General features: G+C 54.2%; 1 protein-coding gene across 1 annotated transcript; it reads left to right on the top strand.

Moving 5' to 3' along the window:
• The first annotated feature begins 464 nt into the window (after positions 1-464).
• EVPL (envoplakin) lies at positions 465-26,758 on the top strand. The gene is made up of 22 exons (XM_037408713.1): positions 465-898; positions 7,142-7,241; positions 7,738-7,892; positions 8,572-8,695; positions 9,344-9,469; positions 9,780-9,818; positions 10,576-10,737; positions 11,353-11,460; positions 12,112-12,207; positions 12,663-12,788; positions 13,719-13,865; positions 13,992-14,146; positions 15,631-15,728; positions 16,597-16,778; positions 18,270-18,448; positions 18,884-19,022; positions 19,713-19,906; positions 20,433-20,583; positions 21,159-21,242; positions 21,328-21,438; positions 22,038-22,130; positions 22,974-26,758. The coding sequence occupies exons 1-22, from the start codon at positions 825-827 to the stop codon at positions 26,421-26,423; spliced, it is 6,093 nt and encodes a 2,030-aa protein (XP_037264610.1). The 5' UTR covers positions 465-824; the 3' UTR covers positions 26,424-26,758.
• Positions 26,759-26,941: the final 183 nt, after the last annotated feature.

Genomic DNA, 26,941 nt, shown 5'->3' with positions numbered 1-26,941 from the left:
AGGGGGGTGGTGGGTTGTACTGGGAACCAGCTGGGACTCTGAACTTTTTCTTCAAAGAGGAAAGAGCTGCCCAGAGACAAAGCCTGCTCGAAGGTCTTGCATGGACAGGGTGTCTAGGTAGAGCTTTAGACCAGGTCTTTGGGGCTTTGGTACCCGAGTTTGTCCCAGAACCTGAATCCTGCTGGCTGGAGCTGCTGACCTTCGTTCTGCCATGAGCCATCAGTGTTTTGCTGGGAACTGAGGCCACTTTGTGCTGAGCCTGGGCCAAGAGTTTACTGAACTGCAAAATAACATCATGTTCTGTGAATTGGTGGTTCCCAAACTGCTGCTGCCGCCGCCTTAGAAAACTCTTGGTTGGCATCGTCTGTAGGGCTTCTGCTGCTTCTCTACCATTTTAAACAGCTAATGCAAGAAGATGGTTAAAATGTGTCCCAGGAGTCACGTTGCACTGCTGCGAAGTCGTGTTTGCAGACTTTTCCTCCCTGCAAGGGCCGTGCTCTCTGCCCCTCCGCCGGGAAACTGCTGCATGGTTGTGGCTGTGTGTGCCAAAATGCTCTCCAAGCCAGGGTGAGGTCTCCTGTTCTCCCTCTGGGGCTCTGCTTTTTCCACCCCAAACTGGTTTTTCAAGTAATTTTTTCATATGTGCCTCCATCTCTGCTGCTGCTCACCTGTGCTCGGGGAGGAGCCTCCCAGAAACTGCTCTTTAGCGCGCCGCCGACCTGCCCTCACTGAGTCTTGTCATTCCATCCCGACAGACCGGAGCGGAGAGCCAGCACCCACGACGGCTTTGCAGACTCCGGGAGACCAGCTGGGGCTTCACCAACATGTTCAAGGGAGTGGGCAAAGGCTCCCCGAGCAGAAGTTCCCCCAACAGAGGTTCCCCTGTCAAGCCTAGCAAGTAAGTGTGATTCTCCTCTCTCTAAGCTGTCCTGCGGGCCCTGGGGGAAGGTGAGGGAGGAACGCCCCATGTCTCCTAAGCCACCCTAAGAACCATCCCTCTTTGCGGAGCAGCCAGAAAGTTGGGGCTTGCTGGGAGCTGATGCCGAAACATGCTGCCCCAGCGGTTGTCTTTGTCTTTGGTGGGCTTTGTGCTCCAGCCTAGAAGTATCCGTGCAGCCCCTGGGATGTGCCTGAAGATGTGCTCAGAGCTGTGTTGACCCAGCAGGGAGGTGGAAAGCCCCTTTTGGGCAGGTGGGAGACGGAAGAATAAACACAGCCTCTGTGCTTGGGTGGAACAAGGTCTGCGGGATGGTGAAGCAGATATTAGCCTGGATTTGAGATCCCAGGACTCGCTGGTTGTGTGAGGTTGGTGTGATGCTGCCCTGGGACCTGGGATCGCTGGAGAAGGATGCTCAGTTTGGTGCTGCTCAGGTGGTGAAGATGGGTGAGGATTAGGTTTGCTGGTGACTGCTCCTCTCCACCCTGGTGACAGGCTGGGTCTTTGCAGGTCACATAGCTGAGGTTGCCTCTTTCAGGCCTGAGGCAGCACCAAAAGGATCTGACACCGTGTCCCCTCTGAGGAGATCCCCTAAGCTCTGGGGGGTGACATGTGTGATGGGAGCAGGATGCTTCCCTAGGAGCAGGGTGTCCTCTGGGAGGGGGAGCTCCTGCAGAGACGCCTCATCCCTCCCTTCAGCTGCAGTTGCTAACGCAGGGTTGTTTTCCACCTTCCTCAGCAATTTTGCACTTCGTAGCGTTAGAAGATCAGTTCTGTGGGAATCCCTGTCCCCAGCCAGGGTTAGAGGGTGAGGAAATGCAAGGGGGGGTTGTTCTGAGGAGGGGGGGACCTGCAGGGAGAAGGGGGTGCTGGCCCCAGCTCTTGGGGCCACCAGCAGCAGCAGCCCATGACGGTGTGTGTGCAGATGCCTGGGTGGACACCACACGGTGCTGGCACCCAACTGCGCCATTTATGGGGCCAAACCCCAGGTTAGCAAACAGCCACAGAGGAGGGAGGTGGCCCGGTGGTGGCCCAGTGCTGCTGGGCAGGGCAGGGGTACGGGGGGAGAAGGTGACCCCCACAAAGGCTGAGGCTTCCCCGTGCGGGTGTCGGGAGCTGGACCCCTGCCATGGGAAGCTTCTGCCTCAGTGGAGCTGAGCACTCACAAACTCATCTCGCAGACGGACGGGGGGGCTCTCCGAACACCAAGCCGCTCTCGGGGCCTGGCTGCAGCGAGGCACCTCCCCAGCAGCCCCGGAGCCCCGTCAGCCTCTGGTTTGTAGCCTCGCTAGTGCAATTTATCCACCTCCCCAGCTGGCTTCCCAACCCGGGCTGGGGGTTTCTCACGAGGCTTCCTGGGCCAGCTCGCTGCAGCCCCTGCTGGGGGGGGGTTGGGCCAGGTTCCCCCCCGGCCTGAGCCTCTCGGGATAACTGCGGTCGCATCCCGGTGAGACCTCACACCTCATCCCTGTGCAGGATGGAGGCCGGGGCCAGAAGCGCGGCAATGACCGAGCTGGTTGTGCTTGTTCGAGGAAGCACCAGCCATCAGACAAAGGCTAATTCCTCCGGCCGTGGCCCGGGGCTTGGTCAGGCCCGTGGTAGCTGAGAAAATGAAGGTGAATGAGCTGGCTCAGGAGGAGCCGCCAGCACAAGCTCTGCAGATGGCCCCAAGAAAATGTTGGTGGCCCACAGCTGCTCTTGGTGGCCCCAAGGCCAGAACCTGGGCAGCAATTGATGTTCCGTGCCTCTGGGGGTTCACGATTAGTGGGTGCCGCTGCTGGCATGGACCCCTAGAGAGGTACCTCATCTTGGTCCTTGGGACCGTGGTGTTGAGCGTCCGGGCTTGTAGGGCCCTTTGCTGTCTCCACTTGGTGGATGCATCCCAGTGAGGCAGTAGCAGGCACAGGGTTGTCCCCGAGGAGCAGCCTCTTTGCCCTGCTCCGGGAGGAGACACGCTGCGGGGCTGAAAGGGAAAACTCAGGAGAATGTGGAATTGAATCAGATCTGGCTGGACTGGCTGCCCAGGTGCGATCTTGACAAAGGCCGTGGGTGGTTTTGGGGGTGGATGGCAAGTCATCTCCTGGTTTAATAGTCTTCTGGGATTTCTGCTCCTGCCACATCTTCACTCTGCTTCTCCCCGATCAGTCCAGAGCAGTGTGGTCCCTGGGGGACAGGCGTGGGCTCAGGGGGCTTGACCCAGCACTGGCAGCAGTTGGTGGTCTGCTAGGAGCAGCCTGGGCTGGAAGAAGTTCTGCCTGTCGGGGAGAAGAGACCCAGCTTTGGGGTCTTCCTTGGGGCCAGAAGGGAAGGTCTCCTGGAAGGGCGGGCTGGAGAGGATCAGGGACCGAAGGGGGTGGGTGCTGTGGTCCTGCCCAAGCGTGCTCTGGCAGGAGTGACCAGGAGCAGGGGACTGTCCTGCTCCTTCCGAGAGACACTGGCCCTCACGTGCAGTTGGACTGTCTAGGAGGCAGAAAGTGGTATGAGAAATGAACCAATTAATAACGATAATAATAGTGCTCTGCCTCTCCTAGGCGTGAGATAGCCATAGGGAGGAGGCCTGCCCTGGCTCTGGAGGAGGAGCAGGAGGACCTCTGCCCAGCCTTGCCCTCAGCCATCTCGGCCAGACCGTGCACAGTCGGACCGGAGCCCTGGGATGCTGAGGGATGCCCAGCGTGAGCACAGGCAAGCTCGGGGTGCCTCCACATATCCCACCTGATGCCAGGCTGCCTCTCTGCAGCCCAAGTGTCTGCACGCTCACCCTGAAACGTGGCGCCCAGCTGTGGTCCACTCTTGTTGAGTGAGGGCATCCCAGGGCAGCAGGGATGGGGCAGCCCCGAGGAAGGACAGTGATGCATCCATGTCACTGCAGGCTGTGCAGATGGCTGTTGGCATGGACAGGAGAAGCTCACGCTCCTCTTGGCACCGTCTGTGGTTGGGGTAGGAGGGCCTGTGGTGGTTTGAACACTTCTCTAAGTGTGCATGGACCAAGCAGGTTCCTCAGCATCGCTCCCACCTTGACTGAGGAGCACGGCAAGGGTGGGAGGCTCAGCCGAGGACAGATGGCTTCTCCACTCATGCATCAGCCCTTACTCTGGCCCCCAGGACAGCATGTAGACATCCCTCTCCTCCCAGGACACCTCCTACCTGGCTTCAGTGTTCCTCAAGCATCCAGAATACTCTTTTGCAAACACTGAAGCAGTTTAGCTGCTTGCAGGGCTGGAGAGCCGCTTCCAGCCTGGCTGCTGGGAACAGGGTCTCAGTCTCCTCCTCCGCCAGGCTTCCTTCCTTGGCCAGTGTGGAGACCTCCTGGCTCTCCACTCCAACACACACAAGCGGAGACCCCCTCTGCTCCTGAGACGATGTTCTCCAGGAAGCATCACTTCTTCCCTGAAGATCAGGTTGGTTGCAACAGCATCCTGGTTTCTAACCTCGGGTGCCCCGTGCGGTGCAAGGGCAGCGCAGGCTGGGGACGGGCAAGGCTGAGCGCCCGTGACCAGGAGGTTGCTGGGGGCTTTTCAGTCCATAGTTTTGTTGTACTTTGGGTTAAACAAAAGCTGATCTGTGTGTCCAGGGTTGTGAACCAAGAGATGGGGTGTCTCAGTGTTTCCTTCAGCCAGGAAGGGGGTGCCACCAGGAATAAGCAGGATGTTGTTGGTGATCTACCCTTCCTGGGAAGGATGGATCCTCACTTCTCCCATCCTGGAGCTGAACAGAGGTATCCACAGTCACATCACAACGGGGTTCAAACTGGACGGTCTATAGATGTCATTCCCAGGTGGGAGCCGAATTCAGCCAGACCTCTGGGGTGGAGGGTGCTCTCCTCGGGGCACGGGGATGGCGTCCATTGCCTGGGATGGCGGCCAGCGCGTGACTCACTCTCTCCTCCCTGTGCAGAGAGCCTGGGCAGGAAATTTGGGTGGTGCTCAAGTATTTGCTCATGGGACACCACCTCATTCCAGGCGTGTCGGGGATGAGTGGGAGATTGTGTAACCTCCTGGGGAGTGGGGACCTCCTAGAGCTTGCAGCCTGCTGCACACTCAGGTTCACGGGGACTGAGTCCTGGCTCGGCGCTGCTCCCATCTCCCCTGTTGTGCTGGGACTTGGGGCCACCGCTCATCCCCCTGAGCACTTCAGCTTACCTCAGGAAAGGCATCCGTGGGGCACAGATGGGGGAGGAGGGATGTTTAACGGGATATAAAAGACAGGTTGTAGCAAACAGCGATGCTTTGATGATGATGAATGCCCTGCTTAGGCTTTCTGGCTTGGGATCCCTGGAATTAGACCCTGCAGAAGAGGGCACTTCCAGAGTGCAGCACTCCCCCATTTACTCTGCTGACATGCATTTTGCAAGGCAGGGAAGCTGAGGCATGGCGAGGAGACGCTGCCAACCCAAAGCTCCCAAAGGAGCTGAGAGCTGCTGCATCGCAGGCCCACGCCGCCCTCTTGGGAAATCCAAAACAAGGGAGGAGTCAGAGAAAGGGGACAGGAGGATGCTGTGAGCAGGAGTACTGGGACGGTGCCTCCTCCGGAGTAACGCGGGCTTGGCTGCGGTCGGCATGGGCTGAGCTGACTTGAAACACAAGCTCCGTCTGTGGCATCTGAGTGCTTGGCTTGGGGTGACCGTAACACTCACTGGCACTTTACAGTCACTTGGGGCTGTAATAAATGAACATCCCAGCATCTGCTCTAGCCTTTGGTATGAACCATGGAAGAGCTGGAGCCATGGTGAGGAGCTGGAGCAATGACATAACCCTTAGGGGAACAGTTTCCCCCTGTCTTTGCTGGATTCAGGGGCTAGGAAGGAAACCACATGGCTGGAGGGCAGGGGTGGGTTGCTCTCCTGCAGGACATCACCTTTCTCCTACCTGCTTCCTCCACCAGAGAGATACCAACCAGCCCTGAAGAAGTGTCCCCCCTTCAGCTGGCCCCTGTGTGATGTCCCATTGTTGCTCCACAAACTCTTTCCTTCTGGTCTCAGACCCCAGAGGTGGCACGTAACAGAGCTGAGCCTCTGCTGAACTTTGTCCCAGCAGCAGTTGTCCAAGGGCTTGAGTCCCTGGGTGATGCTATCAGTCCCCACGCTCCTGCCCCGGCTTGCCCACATCCTGGCAGCGCTGCACTCTCCTTGCCTGGAGGGTAGGGCCGGCGCCGTCCTCAAGGGCAGACGCTATTAGAAACGACAGGACACGAGGACAAAGGTGGCACCAAGGCTTGTGCTTCCTTGGCTGCAGGGAGCTTTGGGAAAACCATCCCGTGCTTTACTGTGGGCTCTGGATCGGGCTGTTTCGGCAGGGCTCTCAGCGCTCACTCGCAATAGCGGTGGTGGGGTAAGGGTTGTGATGGTTCCCATGGGTTGTGTGATGGCACCGAGGTGAGAGACAACAGGGAGTGGTCCGATGGGGACCTTCAGTGAATCTTCACAGGGTGAGGAGGGCTGGTAGTTGTGCTGTGGCCTTGGGAAACTTGTCCCCAAGCCCTGAAAGCAGCACAACTGCAGCAGCCTATGCAGTGCCCAGAGGGGCTTGTAGTCTGCGGAGCCAGTCGTCGTCCGCCGCAGCGCGGTCCTGGGGTGGCACTGGGCTCTCCAGTATCTCAACGGGCTGCACTGCCGAGCACTTTGCACGAAACAAGACCACAGGATGGCCGTTCTGGGTCCGGCTGAAGGGCCATCTCACCCACCCCTACCAGCAGCCAAGGGCAGACACCCCGGCAAGCGCCTCTTAAACAGGGCAAGCATGTTGTGCTGCCTCTGCAGGGTGCTCTCCTGCCCTCCAGCCGTCTGTGGCTTTGGGTCTTCCCAACCCAGACATGTTGGCGCATTTGGGAGTGCTACAGTGATATTTTTTTTCCTATTTTTTCCCCCCCTTTTTCCTCCCTCCGATGCTTTTTGAATCCACACAAACCTTTGAGCATCTGTGTGTCTTGTGGCAAGGAGTTGTGCGGGTGAGTTGCATGGTGTTCAAAAAGCAACCGCCTGCTCTCTCTGAACATGCCGCCTCTTACCTTCACTTGGCTGAACCCAACAGCCAGGCACTGACCACTTGTGCACCCGTGCCCTTGGACCCAGCTTAGACTCTTTCTTTGGAGACCAGGAGGATGTGGGGGAAAGGCCTGAAGAACCACCCTGTTTCAGGTCCTTGGCAGTGCTGAAGAGGGTGAGAACTACCTTCACCCACCCGTCTGCTTTGCTGCTCCCTCTCTCAGGTCCTCAACAAATGAGCTGGCCGTGCTCATCTCCCGCATGCAGACAAATGCCGACCAGGTGGAGAAGGACATCCTGGAGACACAATCCAGGCTCAAGCAGGTGAGTTGTGGTAGCAGGTGGTGGGGAGGTGAGAGGCTTTGCCTAGAAATGCGTGTCTAGGATAACAAGTCAGGTGTCTGCTCTGTGCATCAGCTTGCTGGTGCAGGTTTGGGGGCTGACTCGAGGCTGGGGAGGAACAGAGCACCCCACAGAGCCTCCCAGCCCCTGGGGCTGCATACCGGGGCCTCCCAAATTCTAGCCTCTATGCTTTCTTCTTGGTGCCTCATGTTTCCCACAGCCAAGGCTGTCTCACCTACAGCAGCACAACCCTGTGCCTCCCAGCAACCCGAGGCAGGCAGCCAGCCTGACCCACGCTGGTCCCCTGGGTGGGAGAGATGCTGAAGCAGGCAGCTTGCTGGGCATCCGCTCCCCAGCTGCACCCTTGCACCAGTGGCCAGTGTGTTGAGCATCCAGAACCTCTGTGTTGGCCAAGGAAAATGTTGTGATGGCTGTGGGGTCCAGCCAGGCTTTTTCCTCTGCCTTCCCTGGTCTCCAGGATGCCAGCAATCACCAGAAGAACAAGGCTTTTGAGTTCCAGCCAGAGAATGCCAGGAATCTGAAGGAAGCGGAGACCCTGCTGAAGGACCTCTTTCTGGATGTGGACCGCGCCAAGCGGCTGAAACACCCTCAGGCTACTGAGATAGAGAAAGAGTAAGTGCAGCGGGGGGACTGGTGTGATGGGGGCACCAAGCCACTTGAGACCTGCCCCCCCCCAGGATCTAGACAGAGCTCCAGTTGTTTCCATGAGAGACAGAGCTTCACCCTTCTTCCCACAGACTTTAGCCTTAAAATCAGGGCTTCTGCCAATATATTGTAAAGACAGTGGTGTGCAGGGTGGCTGCCAGAGTGACCATCACCCAAGAGTCCCCACTTGTATCTGGGAGCTCTTGTAAAAGACTAAAATGAGGCCCCACTCCCAGTGCAAATCCCCTTTTGCTCTGCCTTCCCTAAAGTGAATGCCTTTCATTCAGGCAAGGACAGAGTCAGAGGTGGTGTTGGAATGGGAGAAGAGCTTTAGTTGGCCTCTGGTGCTTTGCTCCTCTCTGCTTTTCAGCCCTTCTGGGTGGAAGTCAGGGGGGAAGAGTTGTTTCCTAGCTGGGAAGGGACAGCCCTGATCTCCCTGCAGCCTCCTCCTGGTCTGTAGTTTCTGAGACATCTCTGGAGATGGAGAGCACCAGGACAAGTGCCTCCTCTGCTGAAGGAGGCCAGTGTCACAAAGGGTCAACAAAATAGCCTGGGTCTTACGAGTGAAATCTGGGCTCCACAACCCCCACCTTGATTCTCCCCCATCCAAACTGACGCAGAGGCGTGTACCTTTTCTCCTTTGCAGCATCCAGCAGCTCCATGACCGCGTGACACAGCTGTGTGCAGAGTACCGGGCCCTCTACGAGCAACTGAACATCCCTGATGTGGGGCCCAAGGTAGACTGGGCCAGGATCCTGGACCAAAAGATGGTAACAGCAGCTATTTTTTAATGCACCTCCCAACTCCTACGAGACCAGATAATTTGCTGTTGCCTTTAGGGCTTTGCCAGCCTTCGTGTGCTCAGCATCATGCAGGGACGCCGAGGCAGGTGGAAGTAACTCAATTCCTCTGGGTAGGAGAATTCTCCTTCCACCTCTTAAAACCCTCTGGAGCACCCTCTTGATTGAGCCCTTCAGATTAGAGCGACTGGAAGGGGATCGGGTAGAGGTGCTCTGCTGTGGGATGAAAGGATGGAGAAGGTGTTGTCTTCAAGGGCTTTACAGCCCTATATCCTAGGGGTTCACACTGCAAGGTCCTGGGTATGTGGTGTGCCTGGTTTGGAGTCAACTTGGATTCCCTTGAAAGCTGGATGGTAACTATGTTCCTCCAGCGCATGTAACCATGGGAAGGGTTCAACTTAGGTTCGTACACCAGGGTTATGTAGCCTGGTTACCTTTGCCCCTGTGTGTGGGGAAATGGCAACCAGCAGCAGTCACGGTAAACACCGACAGGATCCCTTCCCCTCCTCCTGGACTGCTGTCAGATACGAGATGATTTCATACCCTACCAGTGCTCACGGGGGTTTCTCCCAAAATAAAGTCTTCTGCTTTAGTCTCTGCCTCACTCCTTTCACACAGAAACAGGTCAATGGGGGACAGTACGGCCCCGGCATGTCAGAGCTGGAAAAGCAAATAGCTGAGCACAACATCCTCCAGAAGGAGATTGAAGCCTATGGCCTCCAGATCAAGAACCTCCGTTCTGGGGTAAGCCACCCTCCGTCCCCTCCTCATTCCTGTTGGCTTCCCTGGGGACCCCTCGGGCTCTGCTTGCTCTCTGGCCGCGTGTCCCATCTGCCCCTTTGCACAGTGAATATCCACCCTTGTTCTGCAGAGGGCATGGGGACACCTGAGCTTGGACAGATCAAGCCATGCAGGAGCCAGGGAAGTGGTTCCTGAATGGTTTCTGAAGCACCTTCCATAAATCATCAGCATCTACCACATGTTTTGGTAGCATCTTTTTTATCTTTTTCTTTCTTTTTTTTTTCCCCTTGGTCTTGGCCGTGTTGTAACCCAGGATGTGGCAGATCTAAAAAGCCAATACAAGGACTTGCTGGTAAGCTTCTCAGTGGTTTTCTGGACAGGTGGGTTCATGCAGCAGGGTAACAGCATCCCTGATGGACAGTGAATTCCCAGCTCAGGACAGGAGCTACCTCTGGCCTTGCACAGTGAAGTTGTCCCCCTCATCTTCTGTTTCCTCCCCACCCTGGAATGGGTGTAAATTGAGCGTACGCTGGCTGCCCTCAGGGTAGTGCTGTGGGTGAGATCTGTGTGTCTCCTCTGTGTGGGTCCTTGCTCTGGAGTTGCCCATGCGTCCGTGGGTGCAGGGTTAGGGACGTGGCAGCAGGAAACCCTGCCCCATCCTACACACTGTTCCAAATCAGGATTGCAAATGTTGAGGCTTGTGCTGATCCCTGACAAGGGTTCCAGAGAGGAAATGAGCAGCCGAACCACAGAGGAGGTGGCCAGGCAGAAGGTCCTGGGTTTAGCCAGCTGGGCCTGTAGAGGTTGATGCTGAAGAATGGAGTTTGTGAGAAATACAAGAGAGCTGGGCCAGCCCTCGGGCTGCCCGAGGCACCAGCCCACACCTGAGATTCTGGTTAGACAAACATATCCTGTCTGTGAAGCAGGGAAAGGGAACGGCAGCCCCATCAGATAAGAGCAAGCAGGGGCAGATGTCTCACCAAGGTCTCTGGGAATCTCCTGGTGGATGTGCAACATGAGCGGGGTCCTGGGGAGGAGGAGGAGGAGCGGGGGGAAAGGGCTTCTCAGGCTGAGCACCAATGCTGTGTGTCTCCTGTGCGTGTGGGCAGAAAGCGTCCATCTGGCGAGGGCAGAGCCTGGGCAGCCTCTACCACCACCTCCAGGGCTGCACCAAGGAGCTGGGCTACCTGACAGACCAGCAGACCAGGATCCTGAAGCAAGACTGGAGTGACCAAATGATGGACGTCCAGAGCGTGCGTCGGGAGTACGAGGTGAGCTCTTGGGGGATGGCAGCATGTCCTGGCCGCCGGAGGCTGCCCAAGCCCAGCACGTGGGATTTGCAGGGTGGGTCCCAGCCTCCTGGACATCCACCACCAGCCCTAAGCCTGGTGCTTTCCTGGGGCATCCCGGTAGTGCTGGGCACAGAAACAGAAGTGGAAGAGACACTCTGCATCCGTGCTAGAGTTAAGGATGAGCCACTCTGGGTGTCCCCTCCTGTCCCCTGAGCTGGCGTGTGGGACTGTACACGAGAGAGCTGTCGGTGAGGCTGCCCATAGTCGGAGGGGAGGGAAAGGCTCGGCATCGTGTCAGCCTCGGCGTCCAAAGTACAACACCCAGTGACTGCTATATGCTGGGACCAGGAAGAAGAGAGGGATAATTACTTAGGAAAATGCTCTTTGAACGAATGCCGTGATGCTTTCTGAGGCCCAAGCGTGTCTAATTTGTTTTAGCTTTGCCTTGCCCCTTTCTGTTATTTTAAAAACAAACAAACAAGGATGGCTATACTTTGGGAACCTTTTCGCTGCTACGTGGGGTTTGGTGCCCCAGGAGGCTGCTCTGTGCTCCCTGCATGCTCCCATGGTCATCAATTTTTTCTTTCCCTTCAGGATTTCAAGTCTAACGAGCTACTCAGCCAGGAGGAGCTTGTGAACCATCTTCAGGACGATGGGGATAGGATGATAGAGCTAAAGCACCCAGCTGTCAAGCCTATCCAGGTAGGGAAAGGGGCTCTCTTCCAAAACCCCGTAAGAGAACAAGGTTGTCTTTGTGCACCACGAGCCAGGGGGTGGGTTGCTGGAGACCTCCTCACCTCTTCTGCAGAACTGTTACTCTTTCCTCTCACACTGCACTGTATTTGCCTGCTGCAGCCCCGGGGGGAAGCTGGGGGCAATGCAGGATCTTCACCCATTCCTGACTCTCCAGGAGACAGTGGCTAGCATCTGTCTGCTGGGACCAGCTCCCGCTCTGGTGCTCGCACATGGGGCTGCTGCAGCCACATTGACGCTACTGTGAAGCTCCAGCTATGCCACAGCATGACCTCTCCCAAGCGAAACCAGCTCCCAGCCTCCGAGGTTGTGTTTCCAAGCCCACAGACACAGTGACAAGCTGAGGTGGGCTCTCGGCCACCAGCACTACTGGAGCTGAGACCCCTTGAGAAATGGTGCTGCTCTGTATGAGCCAGGTCCGTGTCGAGCGTGTCCTCGCTCAGGCTCAGCAGCAGGCAGTGCCTGGGCGTAGCTTTGCCTCTGCTCCACAGCAGTCTTTACTCTTCTTCTGATCGCTGGGACTTCTGGGGGCAGCAGAAGCCGTGGGGGGGGAGGGAGGACGAGCTGGAGCCCACTGAGCTGTGCTCTGTCCCTCCACAGGCTCACCAGGAAGCCTTGAAGAACGAGTGGCAGAATTTCCTGAACCTCTGCATTTGCCAGGAGAGTCAACTGAAAAGCGTGGAGAGCTATAAGAAGGTAAAAAGCGATGAGGAGAGCGGGGGCCGTGGGGCTGCGGGGTCGGGCCAGCGTGGGCAGGCTGGGAAGAGAGGCAGCAAAGGGATGAGGATGGGAGATCCTTTGCTTACACCTAGCCAGGGTATTTTGGGGAAACACTCCTCAAAACACAGACCTTTAGTGCTGCAGCGAAGGACTGGCTCCCAGCTCACCTTGTCGGCCCTGTTGCATGAGCATGTTGGCTTGGAGAAGACAGCTTGCCGTCAGTGCCTGGGGCCTGTCTGTTGATCTGGATTGTTCGCCTGTGGTTCGGGCGGTGCAGGGTCCTTGTCCCAGCGTGCAGCCAGAGGGTGGTCTGTAGGGTCTTGTGAGCCCCAGGTGGGTTGTGGAAGAGACGCTGAGAATGGGAGACCCCATGTACTTGGAGATAGTAATGTCCTCCCACCCCTGACTGTTTTCCTACCCCACACCTCCAGTTCCAGGATGATGCTGAGGCTGTGAGTCGCTCCCTGAAGAAGATGAATTCTGACCTGGACACTAAATACAGCAAGTTCAACAAAGATAGCCCTGGGGTGGTGTCAGATCTGCTGCTGCAGCTGGAGGTGAGGTCTTCAGGGCTGGTGGCACTAGTTGGACCTAAGGGGCAGACCAAACATTACAACCTCCCCGATATATAATAGTGGGGAAAGGGAAGAGGTGGATAAATAACCCTACCGGGACAGCTCAGGCCAGCTCTGGGCTAGGGAGGGAGAAGCTTACAGCAATACTGTGCTCTGGATGCCGAGCCCCTGTAGCCCCAGAAGGTCCGTGCTGCTCATGCTGTGGGGCAGTGACCCCTGGGGAGACACTGGTCCCCATCAGTGACAGGCAGCCAGGCCCCAGGTCACCATGAGAGTGAAGGGGAAGCACAGGGAGGAGCTGCACTTTGTCCTAAACATGAGACACTTGGATTAGAGGCCCCGTGGAGAGCGTGAGCTGCTGGCATCCAAGCAGCCCGGAAAGGTCGTCCCATCTCCTCAGCACTCTCAGGAGCTCGGGGCGAGGGAGGGAATAAATAAATCTGACCTCAGGGACAAGATGCAGGTAGGAAAGGAACGTTTGCCTGGGAGAGAGGGAGGGGACACTTTCAACATGATATCTTCCCATGCATGCAACACATTTCACTCCTGAGAGGTGCTGGTATCTTGGTACCTGCTGACACTGGAATGCAGCCACCTCTTGGCAGGTGTTCCATTTCTGAGAAGAAAAACTTCTCCAGGACATTTAATATGACAGTGTGGGATCACCTAAAGTTAATTCAGGCTGTGCCTTCAAGGGCAGATCTGCCATGAGTGAAGGAAACAGAGGAGAGCATTGATAATGAAAAGGGGAAGGGACATGGAGGGGTCAAGAATGGAGAAACTCCTGACTCCACCCCAGCAGTGACCACACAAGGACGGAGAGCTGGCCCCAGCATACCCACCGTAGTGTGACCCTCCCCTTCCTTCTCACCCAAGCCTGGTCACAACCACTGTTTACCCTGTTTTGTCTAGAACGAGGAGAAGGTGGTGAAGCAGGCAGAGAAGAGCATCAGTGACCTAAAAAGAAGGAGCAAAGAGATCAGTCCACTGAAACTGCGGAGGATGCATCCCCCTCAGACCCTCACCTTGGACACCCTCTGTGACTGGGATGCTGGGGAGGTGAGGGCTTGGCTAGCAATATCCTCAGAAGAGGCAGGCAACTGGATTCTTCTTTGGTTGCTCCAGACGGTGGCTCCCAGTGCCAGAAAGCCAAGCCTCTCACTGGGCTTTGTGTCTTTGTCCCAGGTGCAGCTGACCAGAGGGGACAAGTACACTCTGAAGGACAACAGCAACCCAGAGATGTGGGTGGTGCAGGGCAGCACTGGTGTGGTCCAGGAGGCACCTTCTGCTTGCTTCTCCATCCCTCCACCAGACCCTGAGTCCATTGACAAGGTCAATAGGTGAGCCTGCAGTGGAAAGCCTGACTCGGGGAGATGTTCAGACTCCCTCCTAGGTCGCAGCTGCTCTGACTGCCTCAGCTGCAGAGAAATAGCAGCTGGGAGCAGACCTTTTGACTGTCTAGGACAAAATCCCTCCTGGAGAGGGATTGTTCCCTGCACCCAAGTATCTCGTCCAGGTTCCTGCCGTTCCTCGACGGCACTGCGCGCTGCACAGACCTTGCTTTCTGGCAGTCAGGCTTGATTTCTTCACCCAAACATATGACTCGCACAGGTTTGACTAAATTCATTGCAGAATCAGTCTGGAGCTTGGGACTTGCCAAACAGGACAGAGTTATCTGTAGTATCTCCTCTCAGCCAGCTCCAGCTAGAAACTGAGAAACGTTCCTTGAACCCTTTGTAGCCTGCTGCCTGGCTGCTCAGCCAGCCTCTGTGGTTCCCACAGGATGGGGCGGTGGTGCAGGCAGCTTCAGCATTACCTTTTTAATCATATCCCCGGGTGCTTGGGTAAATCCGTGCTGCTCAAGTGCTCTGGAAAGGTCCACAGCCCGGATTCAGACTGACTCGGGCATGCCCGTGACGGGAGCTTGGGTCCCTAGTCACACGGGTGTCATTACTTCATTGTGTTGCTCTTCCTGGGTGCGTACCCCTCTTCACATGTCCCAGATTACTGAGTCCTTTGGATTTATGGCTTCCATCTGTGTTTTAAAACAGGAAAGAACACTTTTGCTGTGTCCTCTTGGATTAACAGCTCTGCAGGTGTTGCCTGGAAAACTCTCACCCTTTTCAGGCCACATCTGATGGCTTACTGCATCTCCCGGTGTTTGCTTCCCCTCCTACAAGCAAAATACTTGTCTTTATTTTATTTCCCAGCCTGTTCCACCATTCAGTCCCTCTGCATGGTGCTATGTCCTGGCCCTGCGGAGGGACAGCCCTCGTCTGGCAACAGCCAGGCAAGCTGGGACTTGCTGGTTTCAGCCCGATGTTCAGCTGGAGCAGTCTACAGCAGGAATGTCAGCTAGCCTGGTCCTGCGAAGGCCCCTCCTCCTGGTTCCATCAGTCTTTTCTCACCCAGAGATATTTTTTGTTGGTCCTTCCAGCTCCTGCTGATCCCAGCCCTAGTTTCGTTAGAGGGGAACCATCCTCAGAAATGAGACTTGGCATTTCTAGTGCAGCAGCCACAGGAGCAGCTACTTGTACTTGCTTCCTGCAAAGCTGCAAAGCGAAAATTTCCAGCTTTGATAGGTTCTGCTGAGAGTTGGAAACACTGGCTCCACGGGGAGAAATCAGCTGCTCTTGCTGCTCTCTTCTTTCCTAAGGGACATCTCTGAACTACAACAGGCTGCAGACTCCCAGCCTGCCCCTGCCTTTGGGAGCACCTTCCCTGGCAAAGCCATGAAGCTGCTGCTGAGCTGGGCTCTGTCAAGGCTTGCTCGGTGCAGCAGTTTCCCATCCTGCTGGCTGACAATGCTCCTTTTTGCTCACAGGCTGGAGGGGGAGCTTAACACGGTGAAGCAGAAGCGAGCGGCGGTTCAGAGCACCCTGAGACGCAGCCAGAAGGAGCAGGTTCAGCCCAGCCAGCCGGGTATGTTAGCCAAGCCCTCTCCAAAGCAAGCCCATGCACCTCCCTTGCAGAGCTCCTGAGCCTGGCTGGAAGCAGAGCGGTCACCCGGACAGGCAGGGGTACCTGTGGGTCAGTGTGAGGTTGGCTGCTGCTCTATGGAAAAGAGCAGCTGATGCGATAACTTGACCCCTAGTGCTGCCAAGGGCTCACCGTGTGATCTTGGGCAATTCACTTAAAATCTCTGTTGCCCTTCTCAAACCTCTGAGATTGACCTCCAGCTCCATCAACAGTTGCAGGGTATTTAGGGCTGCGGGCGGATGTGCCTATCCAGAAGCCTTAATTAAACATCCTTTGGAATCGGGGTCCCTTGTGGTTCTCTTCCCCAGCTGGGGGCTGTGGAATAAGCAGACAGCCATGGCTAAAGCCCTGACTAGCTGTGTTACTCCCACAGCTGTAGTTCAAAAGCTCCCAGAGCTTTTTTTTTCCCCCCCAAGAAAAAAAGAAAGAGCTGAGCAGGGATGTGTCTGCATGGCAGCCCATGGCTGTCTTTGTTCCTTCTTTGGACCTGAGCTCTGGCTGGCCAGGGCAGAGCTACATAAATCCATTTTCCTAAGCCTTTTCCATGGGTAGGCACATGCATGTGCATGATGCTCTGCGGATCAGAAATGCTAACTGTATCATTTATGGTTGCACCAAACCCCCATGCTCAGGAGGAGCCTGTGTGCTTCAGAGCCGCAGAACACGAAGGACAGTTTTGCAGCAGGGCTGTCGTGAGAGGGAGCTGGAGCTTTTGGGACCACGTACGGGAGAGCTCAGGGAAAGGGCCATGCACCATGACTGGGATGGCAGGTGAGGAATGGGGATTAACCCAAGCTGTGTCTCACTATAGCTCTGTCCAGGACCCCCCCTGTAATCCAGGATGATCCCCAAGCTGACCAGCTTCTCGGTAGCCTGGATCGTGTTGGCAAGGACCTGGTTCAGGTAGAGAAGGAGGTCTTGAACCGAGTGAGGTCCCCAGTGCACTACAGTGACCCCACAGATGACCTTGCCAGGAGGATCAAACACCAGCAGGTGGGTGCTGCTGTGGGGGGCTTGGGGCAGGTGTTTTGCTGATTGACTCGATACCAAGCAAAAATGAATTCCAAATCAAATATAAGAATAAATGCAGCTTATTATATTGCAATATAATAAAGGAAAATAGCATGCCGTATGATAAAAAGGAACAGTACTAGTTACTATGCACAATATGATAACAAAGCAATAGGAGCGAAGCATCAAATCATTACCAGGAAGTGTTACAGAGGCTAAGAAAAGAATTCATCACCAGTTACCACCTTAACATCCAGGCCCCCACTTTGGCTGGGCAGCCCTGTTGCAGCCGGCACCAGGAGTCTCTCGGTAACTGGGAAGATTCCTACATGGTGCCTCCATCCATAGCTGAGGCTTCTGCCCAGTCCCAGAGCGTGCCCGCCTTTATACTCAGTGAAAAACAAAAATAGTTTACATACCTAGTGTATGTAAACTTTGAAGTTTAGGCTAAGTGCAGGCATGCACTGTCTCATCTTTCATAAGGTTCACACATGCCAGGGATGTTGGCCAGATGCCCGAGCATGGTGGAGTTACCGTCATGACGCAGCTGCACACAATATTATTGTCTGGATGGTCCTGCTCACATCTTGCTTGTTCAGGGGGCTCAGGACAAACCCCACCTGCTCATTACAGTTGTCCTTGAGCTCCCTGAGCTCCCTGTCCAAGTTAAATTCCTAACTAAAGGCAGAGACTTTTTCATATGCAGTAATCTATTTAATAAATTTTCACCATGGCAGGATGAGTTCGGTAGTGCTGTCTCCTTGGCCAACATCAGGTTGACGTAAGAATTATGCAGGAGATGACAACTGGTGCTTCAAAGGAGAAGACCATACTGCGGTTGGAAGGGTTTCAGGCTGGCTTGAGCCCTCGAAATGGGACAGATTAAACCAAACCCTCGGGAAACGCAGGCTTTTCCCTTGGCTCAGCTCTGCAGCAAGATGGTCCATTTGTTTCAGAGCTGTGGACCAGTCCTGGAAGGTCCTAAGCCTTGTTGTGGGGATGCTGTCACCCCTCACTTTCAAGTCTGTAGCATAAAAGACTACGGGGAGAGGGAATTAATCCAAAGACTAGGCTTACCTGGTGGGGAGTGCAGACTGGTAGGTGTGAGGGGGGGGGCAGGAAAAGAGGCAGCGCCCTGGAGCCCCCCTTCTTTGCTCTGGGATAAGGTCTGGGTCTGTACTAGTTCAGCTTGTTATATCTTCATCTGTGGGTATTTACCCAGCCCTGGCAGGAGCGTAGACCCAGGCAGGTAGGCTTCTTCCATCACTGCTGCCCATGCGGATCTCTTTCCCACACCCTGCCGCTGCCAGACAGCCGCAGCCTGGATGGGGCTGTGGCCCGAGGGCCAGCTCCTCATGAGAGGGCTACCGCACCCTTAGCCCCACAGCAAAATCCGCCCCTGGGGGAGACACCTTTTCGCAACAGCACTGTTATGACTGCGTTGGGTGACTCTGCTCCCATCTGATGTGCCAGGAAACAACAAAGAAACTTGAGAACCTGGGGGCAGCCAAGGATGCCTTGCAGAAGGAGTGTGAGACCTACCTTTCCAAGAAACCCACCAGCACCTCGGCGTCCCAGCTTCCCGTCACACTGAATGCCCTCAGGAGCAAATACAACGATGTCAATATGCTCTCCAGCCTGTACAACGAGAAGTGAGTGATGATGGCAAGGCCTGATGGGGATGAGGGACGGAAGTCTTTGCACAGAGGTGTCAACACAGAAGCATGAGAGAAAACTCTTTTGGTCTCTCTGGGTGTTGGTTGAGGTCCATCCAGCCTGGTGCAGGTTGGAAACCTCCCATCCATCATCAAAGACACCTCTCAAGGAGGTCCTGTATGTAACCTGTGATCCCCTCACTGTGGAAAATCCACCGCAATGGGGGTGTGTCCCAGCTCTGCTGTGTGGTGACATGCCACGTACCTGATTTCTGGGCAGCATGACAGGGTTATGTGGGGATATTGCTTGTTCTCTGCTATGCTGCAGAAGCTTCAATGGTAAATAAGCTTAAATGTGCAAAATCAGAGAGGAAAGGAGAAGAATGGGATCTTCTGTAGCTAACCTTGTCCTGTCATTTTTCTCTTACCCAGGGCTAAGGCTGCCCTGAACCTGGAGACTCAAATCGAGAACACAGACAAGATTGTCAGCACGTTTGAGGCCAAGCTGGCTCAGGATAGCATCATTCCTGCATCTCCCAATGCCCTGCAGGACCGGGCCAATGATCTGCAGGTAGGGGAACATCAGGCTTTTCATTAAGGAAGGGAGATCGCTGGTAGCCACAGTGGGGAGAGCTGGACTTTGCTTATTTGAGCACCTAGAGGCACCAGTGATGAAGCCTTTCTAAGGACTTGTTCCTTGAAGGCTTTATGTTAGTGTTGCAGGCTGACCTGCGCTCGCTGGCTAGCAAAAAGCTCTGTCCCTCTCGGGTTACTTTTGGGGTTCCTGAAATACAGGATGAACCCCTTAGCATCTAACCTCTGTTGCTCTGCCTCACATCCATCCCTATTCTTTCCTGCTCCTGATCTCCTTGCCCCATCCTTAGCGCTCAGTGACCCTTTTTTGCCTTCACATGCTCTAGGAGAACCTGCCTTAGCAGGGGAGTTGAACTAGTTGATCTCCAGAGGTCCCTTCCAACCCCGACCATCAACCCCCAAAACTTCTCCTTTCTGCTGCATGCACATCAACCCCCAAAACTTCTCCCTTCTGCTGCATGCGCCATCCAACCCACCTTGCTTCCTGCTTCTTTACTGAGTGAGTCTCACTGCTCCATCTCTTCCACATTGCATGTCTGTCTTGGAGAGCCTGACTAGCCCCCAGGTAGTGCACGGCTAGTAGCAGTGTTAAGGAGGTTATTTCTGGTTGGTGCATTGACTGATGCAAACCTGGAGATGTCTTTTTTTTTTTTTTTTTCCCCTGCAGAAGATGAAGAGGGATGTGGTGGCCCAAGAGGACTGTGTGCTGAAGCTTAACCGGGCGCTCAAGGACGCTGAGCACAGCTGCAGCGCCGTGCAGAACAACTTCCAGGAGTACTGCCCTGACCTGCCCCGGCAGAAGCGGGAGGTGCAGCTCCTCAATGATCGCTACCATGCTGTTGCGGACCAACTGGATCAGCGGTGAGGAACTATGGCAGCATCTCTGCTCCTCTAACTAATGCTGGTCCACGCTACCTGAGTCCCAAGCGTACGTCCTTCATTGCAGGACCCTGATCCTGACCACTGTTCTGTAATACTGAGGACCAGGTCTGTCCTGCCATGTGGTTGCCACCTTCCTATCCACAGCACGGGCCTGAGCTTCCAGATAGCTGCGAGAAGGCGGTCTGGAGTAGCTGACTGCTGGCCTTTGCCTGACCCAGTGAGCCTACCCAGAGAGACCCCCCCGGTGCTTAACACTTCTCACAGGCATTGCTGCTGGTTGCCTGCCTTTTTCTTTCTCTCGTCTCCCAGTTTGTATTCATGCTGCAGTAGCAAACCTGATATACACCAAGTTGTGGTCCCCACTCAGGGACCAGTTGTCACGCCCTTGTTTTTGTTATCTTGGTGTCCGTTGTGGTGACATTCTCACCGTAGTGTCTTTTTAGTAACTTGCATGTGAATCTTTGCCCTTCCCCTTAATGTTCCTGTTCATCTTTGTGCTATGCAGAGAGAAAACCCTCAGAAATATCAGCCTTACCTACCAGCAGTTCCAAAATTCCAATGAAAACCTGATGTTCTGGATGAACAACCTACCCAAGCACCAAGTGAAGACCACCGATGGGCCAAGCCAGATCAATTACAAGCTGCAGGCACAGAAGGTGTGTTCCAGGGCAAGCATCATGACCTGTTAGGGGAATTTGCTTGTGAACAGTATGCAAAATTACACCAACCAGCTCCTAGCTGCGTGCTCCACCCATCACAGCGAATGAACTAGAACAAGGAGACAATAGATTGCAGCTCACATGATGTATCTTGCCCCACTGTGTTCATCTATGCTGCTGGTGTCCTGGTCTGAGCTAGTCACCCCCAGGCTGATATCCTCTGCACCGAGAGGACGCACCCAGATCCTGAAAGCTTGCACCTTGGGCTGAGATGTTGCATCTGGGTCATGCATCCTTCTCTCCTTGAGCAGATCGCAAGCTGACTATCTCAGATGATGAGATGTGGAGGTCTCTGTGTTGGCCAGTGTTTATCTCATTTGTGGTAAATCAGTGTGGCAGATCCTGGGTGAGAGTGCTGCTGAGAACCTCTAAAGCCCCAGAGACTGTTCTAAATGTCTTTGTGTTCCCACCATTCCCTCCAGTACTAGGCTGAGCTACTGCTCTTGGCTTCAAGAGTATTACTGGGTTGCTGTATTTCAACCAGTCCTTAACGTCGTGTGTGTCTCCTGCAGAGGCTGGTGGAGGAGATCAAAAGCAAGGAGCCTGAGAAGAACGCAGTGGTCAGACTATCCCGGAACGTGCAGTCCACACTCAATGTATGGCTGGGTTCTCCCATGTAGCACTCCCTTAGTGTCTGACCCAAGAGATCCCAGCTGATGCTTCTGTTTCTGCTTTGAACAGGACTATGAACTCCAAGCAGGCAAGTACAGCTCTTCTCTGGACCCTACCCTGACCGACTCTGCTGCAAAGAGGCTGCGTGTGACCCCCCTACAAGAAAGCATCCAGGCCCAGGTAAAACGTTAAGACGAAGGCATGGAAACTGTTGCCTAGCTCTTTACCCAAGTCCCGTGTCCTCTGCAAGGCCTTAATCCACTCTTACAGCCACATCTGATCATGGTCCTAATCCCAAGGTCAAATGTCATCAGGGATCTCTTTGTCTATAGGGCAAAGCAGCACATGAGATCCAGAATTAGGGGGTGTCTGGTACCTTCGGTTCAGATTGCTGGTGATGCCTCCTTACCATATTGTGTGTGAAGATAAAACTTACAGGGTAGGTGTGCGGGGGCAGGACTGAGCCAGAGCTCCTGGGTGCTTCTTCCAGTTAAACCTCAGTTCTCCCGCAGCCCTTTGGGCTATTTGCCAACTGCTCTCCGTGGCCCAAGGTGCGTTTGGAAGTCTGGACCCTGTGTAAGCTAGCAGGCATCTGCCAGGCATGCAGATAAAGGGGGCAGGATCTGCGTCTCTCTAGAAAGTCAGATGTGAAGACACTGATCCCTGGAATAGTACAGTTCACAAAGTGTGTCCAGGTCAAAGGAGGGGTGGGAGAGTGTGCCATCCAGAGAGCTGTGTCAGGGTGAGGGGCAAGGCTCTCACTGCTGTTTCTTTTTCAGGAAAATGATGCAACCAAGCTCTACATGGAGCTGGCAGCAGAAAACAAACAGCAGCTCAGTCGGCTGGAGTTTGCCAAGAAGATTGTTGAGAAGGTACCAGTTAACAGCTCATAGCAAGATTTGGGGCACTCTAGATTGGCGGTTGAAATGATCTTTCCAAAGCTGTCAGCAATCTGCTCAGCCTGGGATCCCCCCACCCCTCCCCAGATTTCCCCGTCAGGTGTAAGGAAGGACAGGAATGGAAACCCCTGTGAGAAAAAGACCATGAGTAACCAGAGTTTCACTGACACTAACCTCAGGTCGTGACTTTCATCACCTCTGTGAGCCCTCACCCCTTTACCGAAGCTCTAGTTCATGCTAGGAAAAAAGATGAGGGCTCTTAAGTCCTGTTATCATCTGTATCTAATCAACATTCACAGACTGAGAATTTCAGATTCATGTCTGGATGTGGCTGGAATTTAGTGATCACAGCCTTCTGGAAACACTTCCAAGAAATAGGACTTCTGTGCCATTCTAGGGTTTGATTCACCTGTAGGAAAGGTCCCTGGTCTGGCTGACTTTCAGGGTGCTCAGGAAGGACAAGAGATGGAACTGGGATGCTCCATGATGCCACCATGAACCAGCTGCACAGCCAGGACTGGCCACCTTACCCTCCCTCAGCTGCAGATACAACAAGGCAGCACAAAGCCCCTCTGTGGGCTGCTGTAGCATCTCCAAGACAAGGGGAAGACACACCAAATCACTTGCTTGAGATGGTGGGAATGTTTCCACTCTGGCCATTTACAAACAGCCCTATTTGGAGGCTCCCTGGGGATTCTGTACCAGTTCTGTCTCCTGCCATGCCTTGTCATGAAAAAGGCCTCTGCACCAGATTCAAAAAGTGACTTGGTTTCCCTGCATTTCTCTTTTTTTTTTTTTTTTTCTTTGCCCTTGCAGAAGGAAGTGCATGAGGACATTGAAGCTGTACATGAGGGAACCCAGCAATCTGAAAACAAAGCCACAACAAGCAGGGAATCTGAGGGGCTGAAATCACAGCTGGAGGAGGAAAGGAGGAAAGTGGCCAAGATTGAAGAAGACCTGGAGGAGCACAGAAACAAGCTGCTAATGTTGAAGACTCAGAAACCCATTGAAAGAGTGGAAGAAAAGGAGGTGATAGAATATTACAGAGACCCACAGGTGGAGAGTAACCTGTCTAGGATGGCACAGCAGATTGAAGAGGAAGGTAAAAAGAAGGAGAGCCTGCAAGGAGACATTGAAGTGATAAGCCGGAAGCTTGCCCAGATGGAGAGTGAGAAGAAGGTCATTCCTGCCCAGCTCCTCACCAAAGAGATCACAAAAATTGAGAAAGATCCAAGCCTGGATAGCCAAGCAGCCAGTCTTCGTCAGGAGATCAAACGTCTCCAGGAGGAAAGCTTGGCTGCTGCTTCTGAACTTGAGCAGCAGAAGAGAGAGCTGCACATGCTGGAGCAAAAGCAGCCCAATATCCGAGAGAAAGTGGTGGTGAAGGAGCTGATCAAACTAGAGAAAAACCCAGAAATGCTCAAGTCTGTTAGGACCCTGCAGCTACAAATTGATGAAGAATCCTTCAAGAGGAAGTCTGCTGAAGAAGCAATAGTGAAAGTGAAGAATAAGATTGAGGAGGTGGAAAGACTAATTGAAACGGCAGAACCCAAAATTATTGTTAAGGAGGTGAAGCAGGTAGAGCAGGACCCAGAGTTATTGAAAGAGTCTTCTAAGCTTAAAGCTCTGATTGAAGAAGAGAGGAGCAAAAACGTGATGCTTATGGGCGAGCTGGGAGAGCTGCAGAGCCAGTACAGTATTGCAGAGAAGCAAAAACCAAGGATAGAGGTTAAAGAGAGGGTCAATGAGATTTTCCTGGTGGATCCTGAAACGGAGCGGCAAATTACACAGCTGAAAAGGGAGCTGCAGGAAGTTACTCTGAAAAGGACAAAGATTGACAGTGAAGTGGAAGAGGCCTTAGCAGAGCTCAATGTCCTAAGGTCGCAGAAACCAGTGGTGGAGCTTAAGGAGGTTATAGAGGAGGTTGTGAAGCATGAGAAGAGTCCGGAGATTCTCAGGGAAATTGACAGGCTGAAACAACAGCTCAATGAGCTAGTGAACACCAACGGCAGGACCCAAGAGCAGCTCATTAGGCTGCAGGGTGAAAGGGATGAATGGAAGAGGGAGAGATCCAAGGTAGAAACCAAGCTGGTCAACAAGGAAGTCATCCGATATGAGAATGACCCACTCTTGGAAAAAGAAGCTGATCGCCTCCGTCAAGAGGTGCGTAACATGTCCCAAAAGAGGAGAGCTGCAGAGGATGCAATCTATGACTTGCAGAATAAGTACATGCTACTGGAGAGGCGAAAGCCAGAGGAAAAGGTAGTTATTCAAGAGGTGATACTGACTCAAAAGGATCCAAAGCTCCGAGATGAGCACAACAGGCTGAGCCGGAGCCTGGACGAGGAGGTGAGCAACAGGCGTCGCCTGGAACGTGACGTGCAGCAGGTTCGTGCACTGGTGGAAGAGCAAGAGAAGTTGCTCAACTTTCAGGAGGATCGAAGCAAGAGGCTTGCGCTGGAGAAGGAGATGAGACAAATTACATTGAGAATAAAGGAGCTGGAGGAGAGTCCAGCCCCAGTGCAAGAAAAGATCATTATGGAAGAAGTGGTCAAGTTGGAGAAGGACCCGGTCCTTGAACAGTCTGCCAGCAACCTGCGCTTGGAGCTGGACCGTGAGAAGATGGAGGTGCTGAACTTGCAGAGAGAATGCAAGAACCTGCAGATGCAAGTTGATGTCCTGCAGAAAACAAAATCCCAGGAGAAGACCATCTACAAGGAGGTGATTCGAGTGGAAAAGGACAGAGCACTGGAGAGTGAACGTGCACGCATCTGGGAGCTGCTGAACAGGGAGAGAGGAGCCAAGCAGAAGGCAGAAGAGGAAGTACGGCGGCTTAGGGAGAAGATCGAGAGAGCTGAAGGCATGAAGAGGACATGGGCTCGCGAAGAGACAGAGCTGCAGAAAGCCAGGAACCTGGCCATCCAGGAGAGAGCCAACCTGGAGAATGAACTGCGGGAACTGGAAAGGCAGAAACAGCAGAAAGTCCTCTTCCTTCGGGAGGAGTCCAAACTGCTCAACCAACGGACTGAGAATGACAGGCAGAAGAAGAAGCAGCTGGAACATGAGTTTTCTCTGCTGGAGGCAGATATCCTTAGGGAGAAGGACCAGATCTACAACAAGGAGAGGTTCATTCGAGATCTCCAGTCAAGGGTCAACCGGGAAGAAATCAATCATGAGACCCAGATGAGAGAGACAAACCTCTCCACCAAGATCTCCATCTTGGACCCTGAGACAGGGAAGGATATGTCCCCTTATGAGGCCTATAAGAGAGGTATCATAGACAGAGGCCAGTACATCCAGCTGCAAGAGCTGGAGTGTGACTGGGAGGAAGTCACCACCCTGGGCCCAAATGGGGAAGTCTCAGTTCTCCTTGACAAGAAAAGTGGGAAGCAGTACTCCATCGATGATGCGCTAAGGCTGAGGAGGATCACGAAGGAGGAGTACCAGCTGTACCGGGATGGCAAGATTCCCATCTCTGAATTTGCCTTGCTGGTGGCTGGGGAATCCAAGCCTCCCCCGACCCTCTCTATTGGCTCCATCATCTCCAAATCCCCACTTTCATCACCCACCACCCACCAAACCCAAAGCTTCTTCCCCTCAGCCTCACAGAAGGGCTTCTGTGAGGACACATCTCCCATTGCTGGGGTGTATGACACCACCACCGACACCAAGTACAACATCAAGACTGCTGTTGCGAAGAAGCTGCTTGATCCCATGACAGCTCAGAAGCTCCTGGAAGCCCAGGCTGCCACGGGGGGCATCATAGACCTCATTTCTCGAGACCGGTTGTCAGTCCATAAGGCCATCGAGAGGGGGCTGATTGACAGGACCTACATGCAGAGACTGCTTAATGCCCAGAAGGCTTTCACAGGGATTGAGGACCCGGTGACCAAGCGAAGGCTGTCTGTGGGGGAAGCAGTTCAGAAGGGATGGATGACCAATGACACCGCTTTCCCCTACCTGGAGGTCCAGCATCTAACTGGAGGGCTAATAGATCCCAAGAAAACAGGTCGCATCCCTGTGCTGGAAGCTGCCCAGACAGGGATGATAACAGGCAACCTGGCCAACAGGCTCCAGGATGAGTCCAGCTATGAGAAAGATCTCATTGACCCTGTCACTAAAGAGAAGATAAACTACAAGGAGGCCATGGCCCTCTGCCGGAAGGATTCGCTGAGCAGCCTCCTGCTGCTCCCAGCCACGTCGGAGGGGTATCAGAGGTACCACCAGCCGAGCCGTTCCCCCAGGCTCTCACGGTTCAGGCATTGAATGGATTCAGGCATGTACTGGATCTGGTTCCTTCAGGAGCTCATCTCTTCAAAACACCTCTCCCCACGGAGGCAGCAGCGATCAGAGGAACAGAGCATCTAGCATTTAGGGCTGCACACTCTTTATCTTAGCTATCTGCTTCCCAACGCAGCTTGGCCGAGCGCGGAAGAAAGCGTGAGCGTGTGAGCCCCGGCTGCTGCTGTGACAGCAAAGGGGGGCTGACTGCGAGAACTCCACTGGCAGTAGGTTAAATGGATTATGCCCAGAAAGGGGGAAGAGCCAGGGTGTTTTCCAGTTGGGTCATTCTTCTGCATGCAATAAACATAGAAAGTGTGTCCCTGTGGCTGTGTTGTCTCTGCAGGCTGACGCTGCAAAGTGGCTGAAGGCATGGCTAGGCTTCCTCCCATGCAATCCTGTGCCCTGCAGCCCAATCTACAAAGGGTTTGCAGACCCCTTCTGCCCCTGATCTCACAACAAACCCCCTAAATTTCTTTCTGCCTGTGAGTCTATAGTTTTAA

This window comes from Falco rusticolus, chromosome 1, assembly GCF_015220075.1.
Source record: "Falco rusticolus isolate bFalRus1 chromosome 1, bFalRus1.pri, whole genome shotgun sequence".
NCBI lineage: Eukaryota > Metazoa > Chordata > Aves > Falconiformes > Falconidae > Falco > Falco rusticolus.
Note: the sequence above shows the minus strand (reverse complement) of the source record. Positions and strands in the feature narration are given on the sequence as shown.

Bases quoted from the DNA above. Each gene is read 5' to 3' on its own strand.
- EVPL (XM_037408713.1), top strand. From the start codon at position 825: ATGTTCAAGGGAGTGGGCAAAGGCTCCCCGAGCAGAAGTTCCCCCAAC. The intron at 9,819-10,575 runs GTAAGCTTCTCA...GCGTGTGGGCAG, and splicing joins GCCAATACAAGGACTTGCTG to AAAGCGTCCATCTGGCGAGG. The intron at 18,449-18,883 runs GTGAGTGATGAT...TCTCTTACCCAG, and splicing joins TCCAGCCTGTACAACGAGAA to GGCTAAGGCTGCCCTGAACC.